The sequence below is a fragment of the Capsicum annuum genome, chromosome 4, assembly GCF_002878395.1.
Source record: "Capsicum annuum cultivar UCD-10X-F1 chromosome 4, UCD10Xv1.1, whole genome shotgun sequence".
Classification (NCBI taxonomy): Eukaryota; Viridiplantae; Streptophyta; class Magnoliopsida; order Solanales; family Solanaceae; genus Capsicum; species Capsicum annuum.
The window spans coordinates 224,855,956-224,877,120 of NC_061114.1; the positions used below are offsets into that span (position 1 = coordinate 224,855,956).

Genomic DNA, 21,165 nt, shown 5'->3' on the forward strand with positions numbered 1-21,165 from the left:
TGTCTTAAACATTTGTACACGGTGATCGGAGAGCAATTCGAGTACTACTAGCTTTTTCACTTTTCGCCAATATGGGCCAAGCTCAAAAATGGCATAGTAGTAGCCCAAGATCTCTACCGCCAACGCTTTAGGCCGGCTCGCCGGCCTTGTCGTTGGTGGTTAAGCAATCTTGGGCTATCTTCCAATCGTTCACCACCAAAACTTGATGGGCTCCAAATTTTACTGTGAAGATTGGCCCATATTTGTCTGCCATAAGCCCAAAGATTTTGAGAGGCAGCCCAGATCCACTGAAAAGGTGGAGATGTCCAATTACAGGCCACGATCCAGCAACTTTAGGGGGAGCTATCCTGTTAAAGTTGCTATTTTTGTGATTTAAAATCCCCAAAAGCATGTAAATGAAGTAGAAAAAAATAATAAATGTAGTAACACAAGTAATGGCAAGAAAGAAGTCCATTATTTCGAAATTAGAGGAAGAATGATTACTTAGATGACTAATTAGTTAGGATCAAGGTTGAGTATGTTTTATATAAGATGGAAATATAGCAAGATTACATAATCACTCCACGTGAATTACATTGATTTTGATATATCAACTAATCAAATATTTTAGTACTTAAGAAAATTTAAAGCATTGCTGGTACGCAGTGCGAAAATGACAGCAAAGACGTGGAAAGTAACTTAGGAAATTTTCATGAAAGGTAAAAGTAAAGTTGGGATGATAAATTAGAACTACTAATAAAAATTAGTTCTTTATCAATTTTTAAATTAAAAAAGATTCCCTCCAGAGATGTCATTAAGGTTTAATCAAATAAAGGAGTAGTCAACGGGGTACTGCAGAACATGTGCAGCCCTATCTAATGGAAAAATAAAATTTGATGAGGATTTGATTTATCCGACACTACACACATACATATCCTTTTAATTACTTCAAATGCAACTTCCTCTATTTCAATTTCTTTGCTTTATCTTTAACTTGACATAACGTTTTTGAAAAAATAAAATGTCAAAGCACCTATTTATTGATAATCAAAATTCGTGTTACAAAAGTGGGACCCAAAATAAAAATATATACGTGAGGTTTAAGAAAATAAGAAAAAAAATTTAATCTAGAACCTTAAATAAAAGATATGTAAATGTATTAAAATATTTTTTAATGTTATGATATTAAATATGTGGCAAACGGACAGGTTGAGTCGGATATGGACGGGTTAAAAGTGGATCATGTTGGGATGCAAATCAATTCCACATCGGAAAAATAGAGGAAGAATGTCCAGTATTTAAGGTGTCACTCAACTCCACTAGTATGAAGTCTTTTGGAGGTATCCAAAAATAAATCAGCTAGTGCGGAGTTCAGGTATGGTTACATGCAGTCCTCACAGGTCATGTGAAAATGGATAAAATATCCAACTCAACCCATATTTGATTATGGATAAAGCCAATGGATAATATAAAGTACTCTTATATTACAAGAAAAATTACATGACTTAGCAAACATAAATTTTTATTTATTTACTATAGCCTAATTTATTTACATGATAAATTCTCTTATTTTCTTATTGTTGTATTTTATATTTATTTGTATCATACTATATACTTCAAATAAATTTATTATTTGTATTTAAATAGTTTAAATATAAATATTTATAATTTATTATTTGTATTTGTACACAAACAAGTATATGAATTTATTGTATTTGTTTAAGGAATTTATTGTATTTGTTTAAGTCTAAAATATACAAATATGCATGCATCATTTATACAAATGTATCATTAGTATTTGTATGTCAAATTTATCATTTGTATTTTTATATAAACAAGTACCATTTGTATTTGTATAGTTCAAGTTGTATAAACATGTATTATATTGATACAATTATATCAATAAAAATAAAAATATAAATGATAGCATGACTATAAAATAAAATTACAAATGCAATTATATCAATAAATATCAAAATATAAATAATAGCGTGAATTATAAAATAAAAATACTCATACAAGTGCAAATTAAAAAATACAAACACAATTATATCAACGAATATAAAAATATAAATGATGGTGCACATAAAAATACAAAAAGAGATTGTGGTATTTTTTGTTCTCGACATAGTAATATTTTTCAAAGTACAAAAAATTAGAAAAGAAAAACAAGAAAGAAAAAAATTAAAAAAAAAAAAGAATAAAGAGGAATAGAATCTAGAGATAGAAGAGAGAGGAAAAAAAACTGAAAGAAAGAAACAAAAAGAAAAAATAAAAAAAGAAAAATGAGAAAGGAAAATTTTAAAAGGAAAAAAAGAAGAAAAAGTGAAATACAAATTAACGATAAAAGAGAGAAAAAAATCGAAGAGAAAGAAACGAAAAAGGAAAAAAGAAAAAAGATAGAAAAAAAAAGAGAGAGAAAGGGGTGGTTCAAATAATTTAAATGAAAAATGTCAATTTTTTAAAAAAAGAAGTTTAATTTTTTTAAAAAAAAGTTAATGAAAATAAAAATTTTTAAAATGAAAAATATTTTCTATTTTTTGTTTTAAATATTTTTTAAAAACAATCTCTTCATTCCAAACACACCCTTAATAAGTGTACGTTAGACATTGCTACATCTCCACACATGTCATACTTTTATTTTTTTAAAAAAAAGTAGCTCAAATATTTTTAAAAAAAGTTATGAAAATAAAAATTAAAAGCATGGAAAATATTTTTTATTTTTTTGTAAAAAATATTTTTGAGAAAAAAAAATTATTCATTCCAAACACACCCTTAATAAGTATACTTTAGACATTACGACATTTTCACACATGTCATACTTTAAGGAGAGTATAATTAGTGGATATCCATGGATTATTCATATTTTAGAATGAATAATATGGATTATCCCAGATTTAATTCACTATTAAATGGGTTAGATACCCAATTCATTTAACATGAATAAAACAGACGAATAACTATATAATTTATCTATTTTATTATCCCTATTAATGTCAGGTTGAAAATTGTTACTAGAAAGTTACTATAAAAATGATTTTTCTTTTTGAAATGGATTAAATGAAAAAGTTAAACGAAAAGAGTATATCTTTATTCAAATCTGGCCAACTACAAGTCCGCTGCCTACCAAAGTTTACCCAATTCATATATAATTTGGCATTTGTTTTTGTCGTCACTCTCACCATTGTCAATGCAAAATTCGTTCTTTGTATAATTAGATATTATTATATTCTTATAGAGGTGTAATGTCACTGTCAGTGGCTTGTTTAAAATACTACATATTTTGTAAACAAAGTGGCTTGAGCACGACGTAAATTAGTCATGAATTTCTCTCTGATTCTCCTTACACTAGCTATCTCCTCCCTTGTTTTCGTCTTTCTTCACAAATTATTATTGTCATCTAAAAGGCAGACTAGAAATGTACCAGAAGCTGATGGAGCATGGCCGATTATCGGCCATCTCCATCTTCTTAATGGACCTCAAATGCCTCACAAAATCTTCGGTCATATGGCTGATAAATACGGACCAATTTTCCGATTAAAGCTAGGGGTAAATCAAGTAGTAATTGTAAGTGATCCCGAAATAGCAAAAGAATGCTTCACTAAAAATGATAAGGCCTTTGCAAATCGTCCCAAATCCATAGCTTCAGAGATCTTTGGATACAACTACGCTTCGTTTGGGCTTGGACCTTATGGTCCCTACTGGCGAGAGATAAGGAAGATTGTCACCATTGAAATCTTTTCAGCTCGGCGAATTGAGATGCTTAGCCATGTTAGAAAATTTGAAGTAAACTCAGCTGTTAAAGAAACTTATGAATACTGGTTGAAGAATAATAAGAGTAGTAATTTGAACGGTGCTGTGAAGTTGGACATGAAGGAATGGTTTGGGAATTTAATTATGAACACTATGGTCAAGATCCTATTTGGAGAACAATATACAGGTACTTATTTTTAATCACTAGTGTAATTTGCATCTTTAAGATGGCTTAATAATCAATGAAGTCGACCGAGAATTACAACTCTTTAACTGTAGTAGTGGATGCATAGTTCTGAGAACAGGTTTAATTGAACTCACAGTTATTTTATTACTTAGATTAAAGTTAGGTGTGTGTATATATATATATATATTTTATTTTTTTTGAAAAAAAAAAAGACCTTGAAAATTCTCATGGTAGGATTATATTTTTGCATTTATATTTTTGAAGAATTTTAAAGATTAAATCTTAGATTCTCCTCTATAACAGATAATGAGGATGAAGAAAGAAGGAAGGTTCACAAAGTAATTAGAAGATTGTTTGAATTATTGGGTGTATCTATTGTGGCTGATTTTTTACCTTATCTAAGATGGTTGGATATTGGAGGCCATGAGAAGGCCATAAAAGAGAATGCTAAAGAAATAGACATTATTCTTGAAGATTGGTTAGCAGATCACAAAAGAAAGAGGAAACTAAGGGGAAATAAAAGTGGGGATGAAGAAGATTTCATGGATGTCATGTTGTCCGTTTGTGAAGACAAAGATATCCCTGGTGGTTTTGATACTGATACCATTATCAAAGCTAATAGTATTGTAAGTTCATATTACCCTTCTTAAATTGTTTTGTTTCTTTATTTTAAAATTACAGTAAGATATGTTTATAGTAAACACTAGTTTGGTAACTGGTAAGAAAGGTAATCTATTCATTTTGTAAAATTTGCTTACAGTGTGAGTGTACACAGAACCGCTCGATCACAAGGATATTAAAATAATGATTTGGGGTTCTCACTTTTTTGGTAAAAAATTGTTCTATATGTAGTATATTTGTGAAAAGAATATTCTGTATTGCTAGGTTTAAATAGAATTTTTGGGGAGAATAATATTCTTTTTCATGTGGGTACCTTTTTGATGTGTTGTTTATATATATAACAACTAAAATAGATAAAATTAACTATTGTTGTCAACTTACAAAAAGTTCAAATATTGCTTTTTGGTATTTTTTTTCAAAATTTCAAGTGTTGCAACCATCACTAATTATATAGAGGTAAATGCAACATTATTTTGATATTATTATATCAACATACTAAATTTTTGAGCCAAATTTTATCATTATAATTTGATTTTATTTTTCAATTAATTTTTTTTTCATATTTTTTATTTTCTTACTTCATAAGTATATATTCTTGTTTTAATTATTATTAGAATTTATTCAATTTAAATGTCAATTAGAAAATATGATTTTTGCATCTAAAAAGCTCTAAAAATTTCATTTTTTTTTAAGGGTCTCCTTGTAGAGTTCGAATTTAGGCCCCTACTAAGTGTACATGATGACTTACAGTCCCTCTCATTCACGACTTACAGTCCCTCTCATTCACTTTAGCCGTCCTTCATTTGACTGGACACCATGTTTAAAAATAAAAGTCATATTTTGTAAAATGAACTGGTGAAATTTTTGGTTTTGTATATGTAGATTACGCTGGCGGGAGGTACAGACACCACCATTGTAACTCTAACATGGACTTTATCTTTACTCCTAAACAACTACCAGTCACTAAAAAGGGCCCAAGATGAACTAGATGCTCATGTTGGCAAGAACAGACGGGTCCAAGAATCGGACATCAAGAACTTGGTTTATCTTCAAGCTATTGTTAAGGAATCGTTCCGTTTATATTCACCCGGACCAATCTTGTTACCCCACGAGTCCATTGAGGATTGTGTTGTTAGTGGTTACGATATACCAAAAGGGACTCGCTTATTAGTAAACATATGGAAGTTTCAACACGACCCTAAAATCTGGCCAAATCCACACGAGTTTACACCAGAGAGGTTCTTGACAACTCACAAAGATATTGATGTAAAGGGCAATCACTTTGAGTTACTTCCATTTGGTAGCGGAAGAAGAATGTGTCCCGGAGTTTCTTTGGCCCTTCAAGTTGTGCACTATGTGTTAGCTGTGTTGCTGCAAGGGTTTGAAATTAAGAGGCCTTCAGATGAACCAATTGACATGAGTGGGAGCTTTGGATTAACAATTCTTAAAGCTTCTCCACTCGAAGTTCACCTTACTCCACGCTTGGATTCTAATCTTTATAAATGAAATGCTGAAAATTTTAAATAAAATAAGGTTATTATTATGCTAGAATTTTCAATGGTTACAATGTTGTGTTTTAGTTTTATGTATCAAGATTTTCTTTTACGCATGAAAAGTCTGAAAGTAATACTCCTATATAAGAGATCTTCGTAAAGTCTGAAAATAATATAGAGATCTTTATATGATCTTTCTATGTTGGCATTCTAGAAATGTTTACATAATTATAAGTGATGTCTTCAGTCTTCACCTCTTTTTATATTTTAGAGTTCCGTGTACTTTTTCACTGTCATTCTAGATATGGACATATTTGGATGAATTTATTGCTAAAATAAATACAAAACAATATTTTGCTTACTGGGTAACTTTCATGACTAGTATGACCATTCAAGGAATTACTTGATAAATTAAAAGATTGCACTTCTGTAGTGTATATTGAAAAATGACATTTTTTCTACAAATACAAATTTGGAGATAACTTCGGAGCAATGAGGACCTCGAGTGGTGTAGCTTTGAGATTAGTCATTCCAAAACTCTCAAGTCATGTCAATTGATTCATCCGATGGCCTTGTGATTTCAAATGCATGTAGCACGTTAGCCAAAGTCAAGAGCAACAACACTAGTGCTGAGGAAATTCCAGGGCAAAGCCTTCTTCCAGCACCAAATGGAATCAATTCAAAATGACTTCCCTTTATATCTACTTCTTTATGAGTTGTCAAAAACCTCTCTGGCTTGTACAATGGGGTTCTGACCAAACGGTCGGATCCAGTTGAATCTTCCACAAGTTGAATAGTACTCGAGTACCTTTCGGGATATTGTAGCCACCAACAACACAATCTTCAATAGATTCATGGACTGCTGAAAGTGGTGTAGGTGAATATAAACGTAACGATTCTTTAATAATGGCTTGAAAATAGATCAACTTCTTTATATGACTCGCTAACTAGTGTATTTCTTCCAACCTGAATGTCTAATTCTTCTAGGGCCTTTTGCATTACATGAGGGTTATTCAGTAACAAACTGAGAGTCCATGTTAGTGCTACAACTGTACTGTCAGTCCCTCCTGCTAACATAGCCTTAATTACAAGATAGGGGAAACAAGCGGAAAAAGAAGGAATTAGTAAATTCTATAAATATAACTTGGATATAGTAGGATAAAAAAGGTTGCAGTATATTATTTTTCTTTTCAGTTTATTAGAGAAAAAAATGATCCCTCTTCAATTTGAAAATAATCTAACTTAAAATTTAGTAAGAAAACCTCAAAAGTTAGTTTACGAGAAGAGATTGTCTAAAAATAAAGAAAGAGACCGAGTTCTCACTATACCACCGATGTGGAACTCCAACCAGGTACATTCCAATTTATTATTTATGATGTCCCCATTAAAAATTGCCTATATTTCAGATGTCTAACTTTGGGCCCGGGGGGGGGAGGGGGGACTGTGGCGCGTGTGTGTAGTGGTCTTACATTAGTAGTTAATAGTATGTATAATCTTCTTTATATGATTTGAACAATCTTCACGTTTTGAGCTAGTGTTGAGGTTGATTAAGCTAGGCTAATGTCACTTCAATAAATTTTTCATTTTACCTGTAATAATTGAAAAACTTTTATAATCACACAAAGCATGTATGTTGATTAAAATACACTTACCAAGCATGTAGATTTGATAATGGTATCAGCATCAAAACCAGGAAGATCTTCATCCTAGCACCTTCATAAAGGGACAACATTATATCCATAGAGTCTTTTTCATCCTCATTTTTCAATTCTCCACAACTTCTTTTTCTTTTGTGCTCCACTAGCCATTTTTCAAGAATACAATCTGTTTCCTTTGCATTCTCCTTCATTTTCTTCTCATATCCTCTTATATCCAACCATCTTAATGATGGTATAAAATCAGCAACAACAAATGTACCTAGTAACTTGAACAATTTTCTAATTGCTATTCTAGCCCTTTGTCCTCCTTCTAAATCATATTCTTTTCCGAAAAGCATTCTTACAATAATGGTCATGATCAAGTTCTCAAACAAGTGTTTCAGTCCTATTTTGATGAAATTTGAAGAACTACTCATTTTTTCCTTCAACCACCTTTCGTACGTTGTTTTGATGGATGTTTTCACTTCAAATTCTCGAATGTGTCTAAGCATTTGTACGCGATGATTGGAGAGTAATTCGAGTACGACTAGCCTTTTCATTTCTCTCCAGTATGGGCCCTTAAGGCGTAGTTGTAGCCCAAGAGCTCTACTGCCAACGCCTTAGGCCGGCTCGCTAAGGCCTTGTCGTTGGTGGTTAGCAATCTTGGGCTATCTTCCAAACGTTCACCACCAAAACTTGATGGGCTCCAAAATTTGCTGTGAAGATTGGCCCATATTTGTCTGCCATAAGCCCAAATATTTTGTGAGGCAGCCCAGATCCACTGAAAAGGTGGAGATGGCCAATTACAGGCCACCATCCAGCAACTTTAGGGGGGCTTCTACTGTTGGTTTTGCCTTTTCTGTTACTGAAAAACCCTAAAGGCATGTAAATGAAATAGAGAAAAATAAATGTACAAATACAAGTAATGGCACGAGAGAAATCCATGCTTTTGAATTTGGAGGAAGAATGCTTAATTAAATGACTAATTTATCAGGATCAAGGGTATGTTTATATATGATAGGATCTATAACAAGATTCAATTATCACTCCACGTGAAATTACATTTGTTATGATATATCAACTAACCAATTTCTTTTGTCGTTAATTTTTTCTAAAGCATTGTGATTACGCTAGAGAGAAAATGACAGCAAAAACGTGGAAAGAAACTTTGGTAAAAAATTTTGATAGGTAATAGGTAAAGTTTGGGAAGGATAAGGTAGAAATAGGAGTTCGGAGCTCAAAAGATTATTTCTTTTATTTAAAATTTTGAATGGATAATTAAAAATTGAAAAAATTCAAATGGGACAAGGCGGATGAAGATTCACGTCTTGTCCTTATTCATTAACTAATGATGATAAAAGGTTAAAGGATAAGGAGTGAGCCTTCATCCACCTTGTCTCATTTGGATACAGGCGAAATCAGTCACCCGTCTTACTCTTAATCATTAACTAGCAACATTAAAAGTTTAGTAATAAGGCGTTAGCCTTCATCCGCCTTATCTCACTTGAAATTTTATAATTTTTATTTGCCCATTTAAAATTTTAAATGACAAAAACTGTCCTCTAAGCTTCATAAGTAGGGATGGCAATGGTGCGGTACAGTGCGGTGCGGGTTTTTACTAAACCCGCAAGTTTTAAAACCGCACCACACCGCACCGCATCACATTTAAACCCGCTCCACATTCATACCCGCAGATAACCGCACCGCACTGCCCCATATTTTATTTTTTCCCTTTTTTTTGAAAATTTTGTAACTCCATTGAAAATCATAATATTTTTAAATGTACAACTAAAAAATAATAACTAATTTCTATTATATCACTTTTCACTAAAAAATTATCAAAATGTATAACATGTACAAGTAATGATCAAATATAATATTTTTATTCAAATGAATAGAAATGTTAAAAAAATTGCTATAAAATTATTTATTTGCAGTGTTATGCATGTAGTTTTAAGTATCATAAAATTTAAGTAAAACACACATATAATTTTAGGTATATTCACGAGAACAATACTAATTTTTAGTTTTTTTGTTAATTCAAATCCGTATATACTCGCAACCCATACCACACCGCACCATTTAAAAAAAATTATTTTAATCCACACCACATCCGCACTACACCGCATAACTTAAAAACCACATCGCACCATATAATTTAAAACTCGTACCACACCGTATTCACACTGCCCCATTACCATCCCTATCCGTAAGATTAGTGTCATGGTAAATATTCCAGCAGTTCGATTTTATTTGTAGTCAATGTTTTATTTGAAGTTGAGTTTTGATTTGAAAAAATAGTTTTTTAATTAAAAAGAAAAATCACCCTCAAGAAATGTCAATATCTTTTTCAAATAAAATACAATTTTTTCAACATCTCACCAACTTCACATCCTAACGCCTACAAGGCTACAGAAGTGTACCAATTCGTATAAAAATTGTCCTCCACTTTTGTTATATAGATAGAATTATCCTGTCCACGTTCAAGCGCCTGCAGTATCACCATTCCCAATGCAAACTTGATACTTGTTTAATTGTACTACTTTCAAAAAATAATGATCTATTTTTCTTTTAAATCAATTTCAAAAAGAAAGATTTCTTTTTATTTTTAGCAATACTTTAATTTTAATTTTTCACATGATATGTTTAGAATCATATAATTAAAGAATATTTTGGTATATTTAATACAATATTAATTTAAGATCACAAAATTCAAAAATCTTCTTTATTTTCTTAAATTTCATATCAAATCAAAATAGGTCATTCTTTTTTAAACGGATAAAATATTATTATTTCCTTCCATATAGAGGTGTATGCCTGCATAACTCTGCCAAAAATAGGGGTGTGCATTGGTCGGTTTGCTTCGATTTTATATATTATTGGTTCGGTTTATCGGTTTTCGATTTTTAAATATGTAAAATCAATAACCAACCAATAAGATATTTTCTTATCGATTTCGGTTTATCGGTTTTTGATCCTTAACGGTTCGATTTTCAGTTTAACCAATAAGAAAATACTTATAAAATAGAAATAACAACAACTAACATAAAGAAATGAAATCTTAATTACCGTGAGAACCTACGCACTGCATTTTAGTTTACAAGAATCTTCAAATTTGAACTGAATGTTAGTTAGGAGAAAAATTGAATTCTAATTGTTAGAAGTTTTAAATGCTTCAAGCTTTTCATTACGATAATAGCCGAACTTTACATTGTACGTTTGTTGCTCTGAATAAATTAATACTTTATGAATCAATGAATTGTGAATTAGTAATGCATATAATCTACATACATACACATATCTATATGTATATATAGAGAGAGATTTATATATATACTACATAAATAGGGATAAAACAATAATTTAGTGTATCCTTATAACCGATAACCCAATAAGCTAAAAGCGATATCGAATCATTTACCCAATAAATTTTTTCATAAAATTAATAAAAAATCGTTAATCCGATAATTCAATAACATTTTTATCGATTCAGTTTAACGATCGGTTTGATTTTTTATAAACCCCACCCAGAAATATTGAAAGAGGATCAAAATTGCAAAGCTTTCATATCTAGTCTGGGATATGGTAAGAATCTCCTCCGTTCCAAAATATGTATTCAAACAAACAAAAATTTTATTTCAAAATAAGTGTTATTGTAGTTATTTAAGATAAAAATTAATTTCTTTTTTAATTATAACATTTATATTAAAAAATTATTTTGGTCATATCAATAATACTCAATTACCAAAACAGTAATAAACAAATACGATCAATTTAATAACCTTCTATTATGAACCTGAAATACTTTTGGATAATACTTCCTCCGTTTCAAATTATTCGTCCCAAATTTTCTAATTTAATTTCTTATTTTATTTATTTTTTTCATTAATCAAGAAGAGATAATTTTTTTCTTACTTTATCCTTACATTAATTATTTTTTCTTCAAATTAAAATATAAATATCATTTAATAAAAATATTATAATAAATTAGATATATTATTAATTATTTTTTTAAATAATATATTTTTTTAATTTGGGAGAAGTAATTTAGAACCGAGGAAGTACTTATTCCAGAATGAAGGGATATTAAATACAGCCGCCATAGTGATGCAATGTTAAGAAATGCATTATAATCTTGAAGACATTGTGATAACGTTGAACATACTATTACTTCCTCCGTTTTAAAAATAATAATTTATTTTAATTTGTTATAAAATTTTAAAAAATGTACATAATTTTTTAATAGTATAATTTTAAATTAAAATTATATTAAATGTGTCAAAATAATCTTTAATTTTATAATTTTAAATATATTATATAAAAAGTTAAAATTAAAATATTATCAATAAGTGAAATAGGTCATTTTTAAAAAAAAAAAAGTTAAAATGGTCTATTTGAAGAGTACCTTTTTAAATTATTTTGGAATTAATTGAGCTAAACAGCTATCCCTTGACAAAAATATATATTGCTCCCCACTGTTTTCCTTTCCCCGTATTAGAAAAGATGACATAACTTAGTCATAAATTTTATTAGCCATGGACGTCTTTCTGATTGGCGTTACACTAGCTACCACCTTCCTTGTTTTCTTCTTTCTTCACAGACAATTTTTCTCAGCTAAAGATCAAAGTAGAACTAGAAATGTACCAGAAGCTGGCGGAGCATGGCCTATTATCGGCCATCTCCATCTTCTCAGTGGATCCGAAACTGATCAGCTACCTCACAAAATCCTGAGCTGCATGGCAGATAAGTATGGTCCCATTTTCGGATTGAAGTTTGGAGTTCATAAGGTAATAGTTGTTAGCGATCCTAAATTAGCTAAAGAATGTTTCACAACAAACGATTTAGCTTTAGCAAATCGGCCAAAATCCTTAGTTTCAGAGATCATAGGCTATAACAACGCGATGTTTGGACTTGCTCCTTATGGACCTTACTGGCGAGAAGTTAGGAAGATTGCTACTATTGAACTTTTCTTTACTCAAAGAATCGAAATGCTCAAACATATCAGAGAGTTTGAAATAAAATCAGCTGTTAAAGAGATCTATAATAACTGGTTGAAGAATAAGAGTAGTAATTTAAATGGTGCAGTGAAGATCGAGATGAAGGAATGGTTCGGAGATTTAGTTATGAACACTATGGGGAAAATCTTATTCGGAGAAGGGTGCAGGAGTAATAAGGCTCATAAAGCAATTAGGAGATTTTTTGAATTGATGGGAGCTTTTGTGGTGGCGGATTTTATACCTTTTTTAAGGTGGCTGGATATTGGAGGCCATGAGAAGGCAATGAAGGAGGTTGCTAAGGAAATTGATTGTGCTGTTGAAGAATGGTTAGCAAAGCATAAAAGGAAGAGGGATTCTGATGGGGTTAAAGCTGGTGAAGAAGAAGATTTCATGGATGTCATGTTGTCCATCTGCGAAAACAGAGATTTGCCTGGAGTTGATGCTGACACTGCTATCAAAGCGACCTGTATGGTACGTTTCTTCATTACTACTTTCTTCATCTTAAATACTACAAAGTTGTTACTTTTTTGTGTTATGAACCAACAATATGACTTGACTATGATTTATGTTGTTATGTTTTTGTGTTATGAACCAACTATATGACTTGACTAAGATTTTTGGAATATGTCACAATCCAATTCATGTCGAAGCTCTGGTACAAAATAAGGCACTACTTGGGTTCACTAAAGCTTCGGTTCTTCCTAGTATATTTGTGAATTTGAATCATGGTTCTCATCCACTTCTTCATTGACCAGCTTGACTAAGTATTTGCTAAATAGGTCACAATCAATTGAACTATATCAAACAAACGTGCTCAAATTTGCCGTTTGTTATATTTTTTAATCTTTTCAAACATTTAACAGAGCTTCAACACAAAGTTTCACTCCAAAGTGTCCGTATCCTTTATGGAAAAGGTCTAAGCCTTAAAATTCCCCTATTTTGGAACTCTGTTAGGGTAAATGGTTAGAAATACAAGGGTATATTTCAGTTTTTTCTTTACATCAATAGTGTAAAACTTATTGTTTTCATCATAGTGTATACAATCTAAATCATTTTTCATTCACTAATTATCAATTTGGTATGCCCCAACTAAATAAAGAAGTATATAAGCTGGTCACTCTGTTGAGCTCATATTTTGATCTGATTGCTGAATTGTCTTGTTAGGCTCTATTGTCTGCCGGTACCGACACCACGATCGTAACTCTTACATGGACTCTATCTCTACTTCTCAACAACTACGAAGCACTCCAAAAGGCCCAAGATGAGCTAGACGCTCAAGTTGGAAAGAATAGATGGGTTCAAGAATCAGACATCAAGAACTTGGTTTATCTTCAAGCTATTGTCAAAGAAGCATTACGTTTATATTCAGCTGCACCGCTCTCAGTACCACATGAGTCGATGGAGGATTGTACTATTAGTGGCTACGATATACCAAAAGGCACTCGATTATTAGTGAACATATGGAAGATTCATCACGATCCAAACATATGGCCTGAACCTAATGAGTTTAAGCCAGAGAGGTTCTTGACAACACATAAGGATGTCGATGTAAGGGGCAATCACTTTGAGTTGATGCCATTTGGTAGTGGAAGAAGAATGTGCCCTGGAATTTCATTGGCCCTTCAAGTTTTGCCCTTCGTAATAGCGGTGTTGCTGCAGGGGTTTGACATGAAGAGGCCTTCGGAGGAACCAATTGATATGAGTGAGAGCTTTGGATTGACAGTCCTCAAAGCTTCTCCACTTGAAGTTCACCTAGCTCCACACCTAGCTCCCGTTCTTTATGAATAAAAATGTCGACAAAATTTGTGCCTCATGTCACTGTTGTATACTAGTTTGTAACACTGAAGTGAAAATAAAACGAAACATCAATATTCCCACATTTGAAATGTTCTTGTAGGAGTAACTCTTGATATTATCTTTGAAGATGACACTATTCCAAGCTGTAACTGTGACATTATCCCACATTGTTTCACACTTCACGTGGATGGTGAAATCTACCTTTATTTTAGTCTAAATAAAAACAGTTCCTTTCGTAATCAATTAGCATATCTGGTTGAGCATTCTTTCTCACAATGCATTTCTCTCTTGCCATTACTTGGGCAAGTAAATTCAATGGCTCTCAGCTGCCTCCAAAAAGTTTGTAAATTTTACATATATACCGACTTACATATATACCGACATGTTTACCATTAATTACTAAAAATTCCAACATCTTTCAAAATCTCCTAAAATTCCAATATTTGACCTCTATGACGCAAGTTAATTACATTAGATACATACTGCTGATACATGTATCTAGTATCTCAGAAATAGTAAAAAATATGAAATGTTACATGTATCTAATGTGATTAACTTGTATCACAGTAGATACATATATTAAATACATGTAGGGTTAACTTGTATCTCAGAAATAATAAAAAATATGAAATGTTGGAATTTAGGTAATTTTTAAGAAGTGGGGGGATTTTTAGAAGTTTAGATGGTTATGTTATGGTTTAAGGTAATTTTTCCAAAAAGTTTTGGGCTCATGGTCGACAGATATGGGCCGATTTTCACATTAGATTTTTTGGGTGCATCAAGTTTTGGTGGTGATTGATTGCCATAAGATAGCCCAAGATTTTCTTAACGACCAATGGCAAGGCCTTAGCAAGAGCTCTTGGGCTACAACTACGCCCTTTTTTGGGTTGGACAGTTATGGCCCATGATTAGCAATAAATCAAAAATACAGTTGTACTGGAGTTACTCTCCAATCATCGTGTATAAATACTACAAACATGAAAGAGAATTCGTATTGAAAACATGCATGATGCATCAAAGAAACATATGAAAGGTGTTACTCTCCAATCATCGTGTATAAATACTACAAACATGAAAGAGAATTCGTATCATGCATCAAAGAAACATATGATAGGTGGTTGAAGAATTAAAATATTGCAAGAATGCGTTTTGGAGAACATCATGAGGTAGGAGGAGGAATGAGAGCTAGAAAGGAGCGGAGGATGTTCATCGTTTATAAAAGTTTGATTTTTAAAATAAAATTGTAGTCTGATTTTGAAAATGACAATTATAAATTTTGAAAAAGATAGTATGATTTTGTAGTTTGTCTAGAAAATCTATACAAGATCTTTTTTGTCTTTTCGTAACAAACATAATTCAAACCTTGTCCTTTGAATGAGTTACGGAGCTAATGCATTTTTTTGGCATAATATAAGGTCTCGTCATTCCCTCACTCCACCAACGCCACACCAACAATTTCCCGTTGTCTGTGTTTCTATCAATTTGTGAATTGACTTTTTTCTTTAAAAAAATTATTGTGTGATGGACCTACTGACCTTCATCTTTATTTTTTTTCGATCAAAATACAACCTGAAGTGACATTCCACCGGTACATGTATATAAATTTGTAACTTTATCAAGTACCCATCATCAAGACTATAAACAGATAGAAGGTTAAGAATCAATTGTCCCACATTGAAAAAATAGAGAAAAGCGAATGGATTTATCGGTCAAATGGGTTCTCTCACCTGTTAGGTTAGTCTTTTGGGTTGGGCTCTCCCAATTGATTTATAACATTGGTGTTGGGCTCTCCCGTTTGATTTATAACATTGATACTTTCATTGAGAGTCCTACACGTGGGGTCGTGACTCCAAAATTTGCCTAGAGAGGTTGCCAGTAATAACCAACGAGGTTTCGCGATTGTTATGAGGGGTGCTAGTCATAAACAACGAGGTCGTTGGTTCTCAGGCGGAGACGACTGTTATGAACCAATTATCTCACATTGAAAAAAATAGAGAAATGTTAAATTACCTAATATTTTTATCTTGGACAAGTTCACTAAATTTTGTAATTTCCAACCATTTCATTGATCACTAGTCACAACTAAGTATCATTATTAATTGATTCCATGAGTACTCTATGTTTGCCTTGGCCCTATCGCAAGCTTGCAAGGTACTGCCTTGTTTATACCCAGCTGGAGTGGAGCCACTTCTGTCATGTCCTTCCTCTTTTTGGTTTTAAGCTTGTCTTATTTTCTCTTTGAGTATTGATAAATATAATCTAATGTTTGCTCTATATGCACATTAATAATGTTCTAAAAATTTGAAAATGACCCATCAACTATAAAACATATCAATGTCAGCGCTATCAACTTTAACTGGAAAAAAAAAAAGGAAGAATAATGTCGATCTTATCACATGTAAGCATGTATATTATATCAAAAAATTGCCGTTGGCTACAAAATATTTTACAGTAAAGACTAATTATCCACACCAGTGAGCATGGTTTAATCAAATCAATGAATTATAAGTGTTTCGCATACTTACTGTTTTGTCACTAAGCCATGGTTCTAATAATGTATTCTCACTTCAAATTTTAATCGTTAAGGTTGAATTGAATAGTTCAATATATATTAACACCTCAACGACTAAAAGTATTATATTTTTACCAACATATTAGGCAGGCATTCATACATATGAAAACTTTATGAGTTGGTTGGGATATGTAATGACAGGGAGTTCCATTGGTTGATGGAAATTCATGGCCGTGCGGTGTCTCACACTCAGTGTCTCAGATCGAGATGAGGCGAGAAAGCATTGGGAAGAAAACCAAAATTTAAATTTTGTACTCTCCCTCCGTCTGACAATAGTTATTCACTGTTGATTTGATACACAATATAGGAAATAATAAATGATAAAAATAATTTTATCATATTAATCTTTGAATATAATAAATTTGGGGATCGTTTGGCTGGGAAGAAGTTATTTCGATTCAGGATTAGCTATTTCGGTATAAGTTATCCCTTATTCCATCACTATGGTATAAATGATGGGATAGGTAATCCAGAAACTAACTAATACTCCAACCAAATGCAGGATAAAATAATGCTGAATTGTATCCAGAGATAATTATACCTTATACCTCACATAAAACGACTCTTTAGTGTTTTGGAAACTGCATTGCACTACGAATAACTTTTAACACTAATAGTAAAATAGGTAAAAATGTATAAATTATTTAGTAATTTTTCAAACTGAATAAGTATATTTGAACATCTATTTTTAATATAGTGAACAAATAAAGATGGACGGAGGAAGTAGTCCCGGGAAATGGCTGAGCTTTTATCAATTGCATTATGTGTTGACCCTTTCATGGCCAGGCCAGCGCTAGCCTGCCCCATGTGATTGATATCACATTTCCAAAGTATCATTAATCATGGCCCATAAGTTGTAACAAGCTAGGAGCAAAACCCTTAGCCATTAAATCCACAAGATGCCTTCAAGTGATCTTCAAGAAAACTATAAACATAAGTAATAGGTAATAGCTTTAGAATCTTGTATTGAGCTGTGTTGGCTATTTTTTAAAGCACGTAGAAATTCTTTTCATGATAAATGTTAGTGAAATTCGATCCCAAAAAGTGTGTAATCGATCATCTTATCCATAAAATTAGTTATTAGAAAGCTATAAAGCACAATTTCATGTATTTAAACGAAACAACCAGAAATATAATAATAATACTCTTCGCACACTAACTTTAAATTTTGGGGAGAATTCCTTCCCATGGGTTGAAATTTGAATTCTTGTTGATAAACAAATACTCCGTAGGAGTAATTAATTACTATTGCGTAAAGAAGAGACTTACTCTAATTGAGATTTGAAACAAAATAGGAAAAAATAATTCTAATATTTAATTAAGATTAGGTAAATTGATTGAGTAATAATGAGGACAGGTAGTAGCAGAATGAAAGTCATGCATTGATTGCATAATAAGTGTAATCACATGGTTTTTCGTGTGACCTGGGCTAGCTGTCTTGAAAACAACATGGCATGCATGTCAATGCAACTGTTTTCCCTTACTCTAAAGTCTAATGAATTCTGATGGCCTTACTACTACTGCTTATATTCGAACATAAATACAAACATACAGTCTAAAAAGTATTCTGAGTCTCTAGTCCTCATCTGTTCATCTCAGCCCTACATTGTCTTGCACACATCATTTTCATGGACTTGTACACCTCACTCTCAACTAGTCCCCCTTTTGCTTGGCTGTTTATGTTCACGCTGAGCTTTCATGATTCCTTCGTATATAAGCATGACATTTAAATTGTGCTCCTTCGTCTTAATTTGTGTGAAGTTATTCACGGAGTTTGATGAAAAGAAAGATCTAACGGTAACTGGTAAAGTTATTGATATGTGACTAGAAGGTCAATGGTTCGAGCTATGAAACAATTTCTAGAAAAAATGTAGGGTAAGGTTGCGTACAAAAGACCATTGTAATCGACTGTTTCCCTGCACCCCGTGTATAGCGAGATTTTAATACACCGAGCTACCATTTCTTTATTTACGAAATTTATAAACTTGTATTCTATAATTAGACACTTCAATTAATTAGACCTCTGAAATTGGAATTAGCTTACAACTAAATTACTCTGAAGAATACAATCTCATTAAACAAAAGGTATTAGTAACATTTTAAGCTAAATGTCAATTTTGTGAACCAATTTCAATTCAACTTTGGCTATCTTAAGAAAACATGGGTCATCGACATTCGATTGAATATGAAGCAATTTACATATATTGATATCGTCCTATCTAGGACTGGATATCCATGTATTCTTTTGAACAAAACGTAATTATTTTCCTCATATAATATAGATAGACATGATTAAACGAGTCTAACTAAATATTCTTTCATGAATAAACATTCCTTTTTCTAAAAAAAAAAAAAAAAAATAGTTTGAATTCGCATTATATACATTCACTATAATATGTTTATCCTTTGATATTAGAAAGTTGATAGGTTTATTAATTTAAATTCGCACGATGTATTGTGTATTTTAATTTGTTTAGTCTACTTTTCTTTTTAATTCGTTTCATAAAGAATAATTTTTTTCCTTTTTATCAATTCTTTGATTTCAACTTTCTATGTAACTTGTTTAACACACAAGATTGAATGTTATCTTGTTACATTTGATATATTTTCAAGTTAAAACCAACAACATTCAAAAATATTTTCTTTTAAACTCCATGTTGAATCAAAATCGGAAAAGGTACAAATATATCTCCAAACTTTAATAAATGGTACAAATATACTTTTTGTCATACTTTAGGTACAAATATACCTTTGCCGTTAATGAAAAGATACAAATATACCCTCAAACATTAATAAATGATACAAATAACCCCTGTCATACTTTGAGTACAAATATACTCTTGTCGTTAATGAAAATGTGCAAATATACCCTTCTCATTAACGACGAGACACATGTCAGCATCATATTGGTTGTCCATTTTTAATTTATTTTATCTATTAATAATTTAGTCTATCATAAATTATAACACATACCTGATCTAAATAATCCGATCCAACCCGTGTAATAGAGAACTTCAAGAGACATATCATACATCTCTATTCACGCATGCTTCTTTCTCCCACTCTCTCATACCCACACTTTCTCACTAACCTACAAAAACCCTAACAAATACGTCGGTTCAATTAATGTTTTGATCCATCTACCATCTAAAATCGAGTAGAGATTTGTTTAATATTGTGATGTTGTTTAATGTTCTGATGTTAGATTAATATTATGATGATGTTTAATGTTCCTCATGAACGACTGTTGTTTGTTTTTCTGATTCATGAGCGTCGATGAATCAGAAATTATTTCTGATTCATAGTTGTTGTTACCTGTTTTAAATGCATTGTTACACCATTGTTCACCACCTTTGCTTTAAATTCATTGTTACACCATTGCTCACCAGCTTCAAAGAGTGAACAAGAAGACAACATTTTAAGAACATAAACATGAGAAAAACTTGTAAGATTTGGACATTCCTCGGCCAAACAAAGTCCTCATTGTATCACAGGTCCGATCGGGCTATTTGAATTGGGTATGAGTTATAATTTATGATGAATTAAATTATTTAGAGATAAAATAAATTAAAAGGGTCAACCAATACGATGCGCTGACATGCGTCTCGCGGTGAATTTTAAGACAAAGAGTAAAAACAAAGACATTGGTGTTTCTAGTTGGGTAACCCCATGTCTTTGGGGTGGAACATATTTTACTCTCACCTCTCCTGTGTTGTACCAACATCCCATGTTTGTATGTGCATGGGTTCGCAGCTATATATTTTATATATTATTTTTGAATTTTATAGTATAAATATAGGGTCTACGTAAAAGATATTGGGTTCGGCGGAACCCCAAATACCCTCTAGCTCCGCTTCTGTTAATGCGAAGGATATATTTGTACCTTTTCATTAATGGGAAGAGTATATTTATATCTAAAATATGATGGAGGGTATATTTGTATTATTTATTAAAGTTTGAGAGTATATTTATACTTTTAATTAATGACAAAATTATATTTATATTCAAAGTATGACGGAAAATATATTTGTAACATTTATTAAAATTCAAGATATATTTATACCTTTTTTGGAATAAAAATAGATCAAACTAATTAAAAGGGAGAGGATATAATTTAATTTCCACTTGT

At 31.6% G+C, this 21,165-nt stretch overlaps 2 protein-coding genes and 1 pseudogene across 2 annotated transcripts; 2 read left to right on the plus strand and 1 right to left on the minus strand.

Moving 5' to 3' along the window:
• The first annotated feature begins 2,994 nt into the window (after positions 1 to 2,994).
• Positions 2,995 to 6,284, plus strand: LOC107867087 (cytochrome P450 82A3). The gene is made up of 3 exons (XM_016713202.2): positions 2,995 to 3,919; positions 4,223 to 4,545; positions 5,423 to 6,284. The coding sequence occupies exons 1-3, from the start codon at positions 3,301 to 3,303 to the stop codon at positions 6,044 to 6,046; spliced, it is 1,566 nt and encodes a 521-aa protein (XP_016568688.2). The 5' UTR covers positions 2,995 to 3,300; the 3' UTR covers positions 6,047 to 6,284.
• Positions 6,285 to 6,424: 140 nt separating this feature from the next.
• On the minus strand, positions 6,425 to 9,450 carry LOC107868572 (annotated as a pseudogene).
• Positions 9,451 to 11,821: 2,371 nt separating this feature from the next.
• Positions 11,822 to 14,546, plus strand: LOC107867086 (cytochrome P450 CYP82D47). Its single transcript, XM_016713200.2, has 2 exons — positions 11,822 to 13,138; positions 13,832 to 14,546. The coding sequence occupies exons 1-2, from the start codon at positions 12,206 to 12,208 to the stop codon at positions 14,453 to 14,455; spliced, it is 1,557 nt and encodes a 518-aa protein (XP_016568686.1). The 5' UTR covers positions 11,822 to 12,205; the 3' UTR covers positions 14,456 to 14,546.
• Positions 14,547 to 21,165: the final 6,619 nt, after the last annotated feature.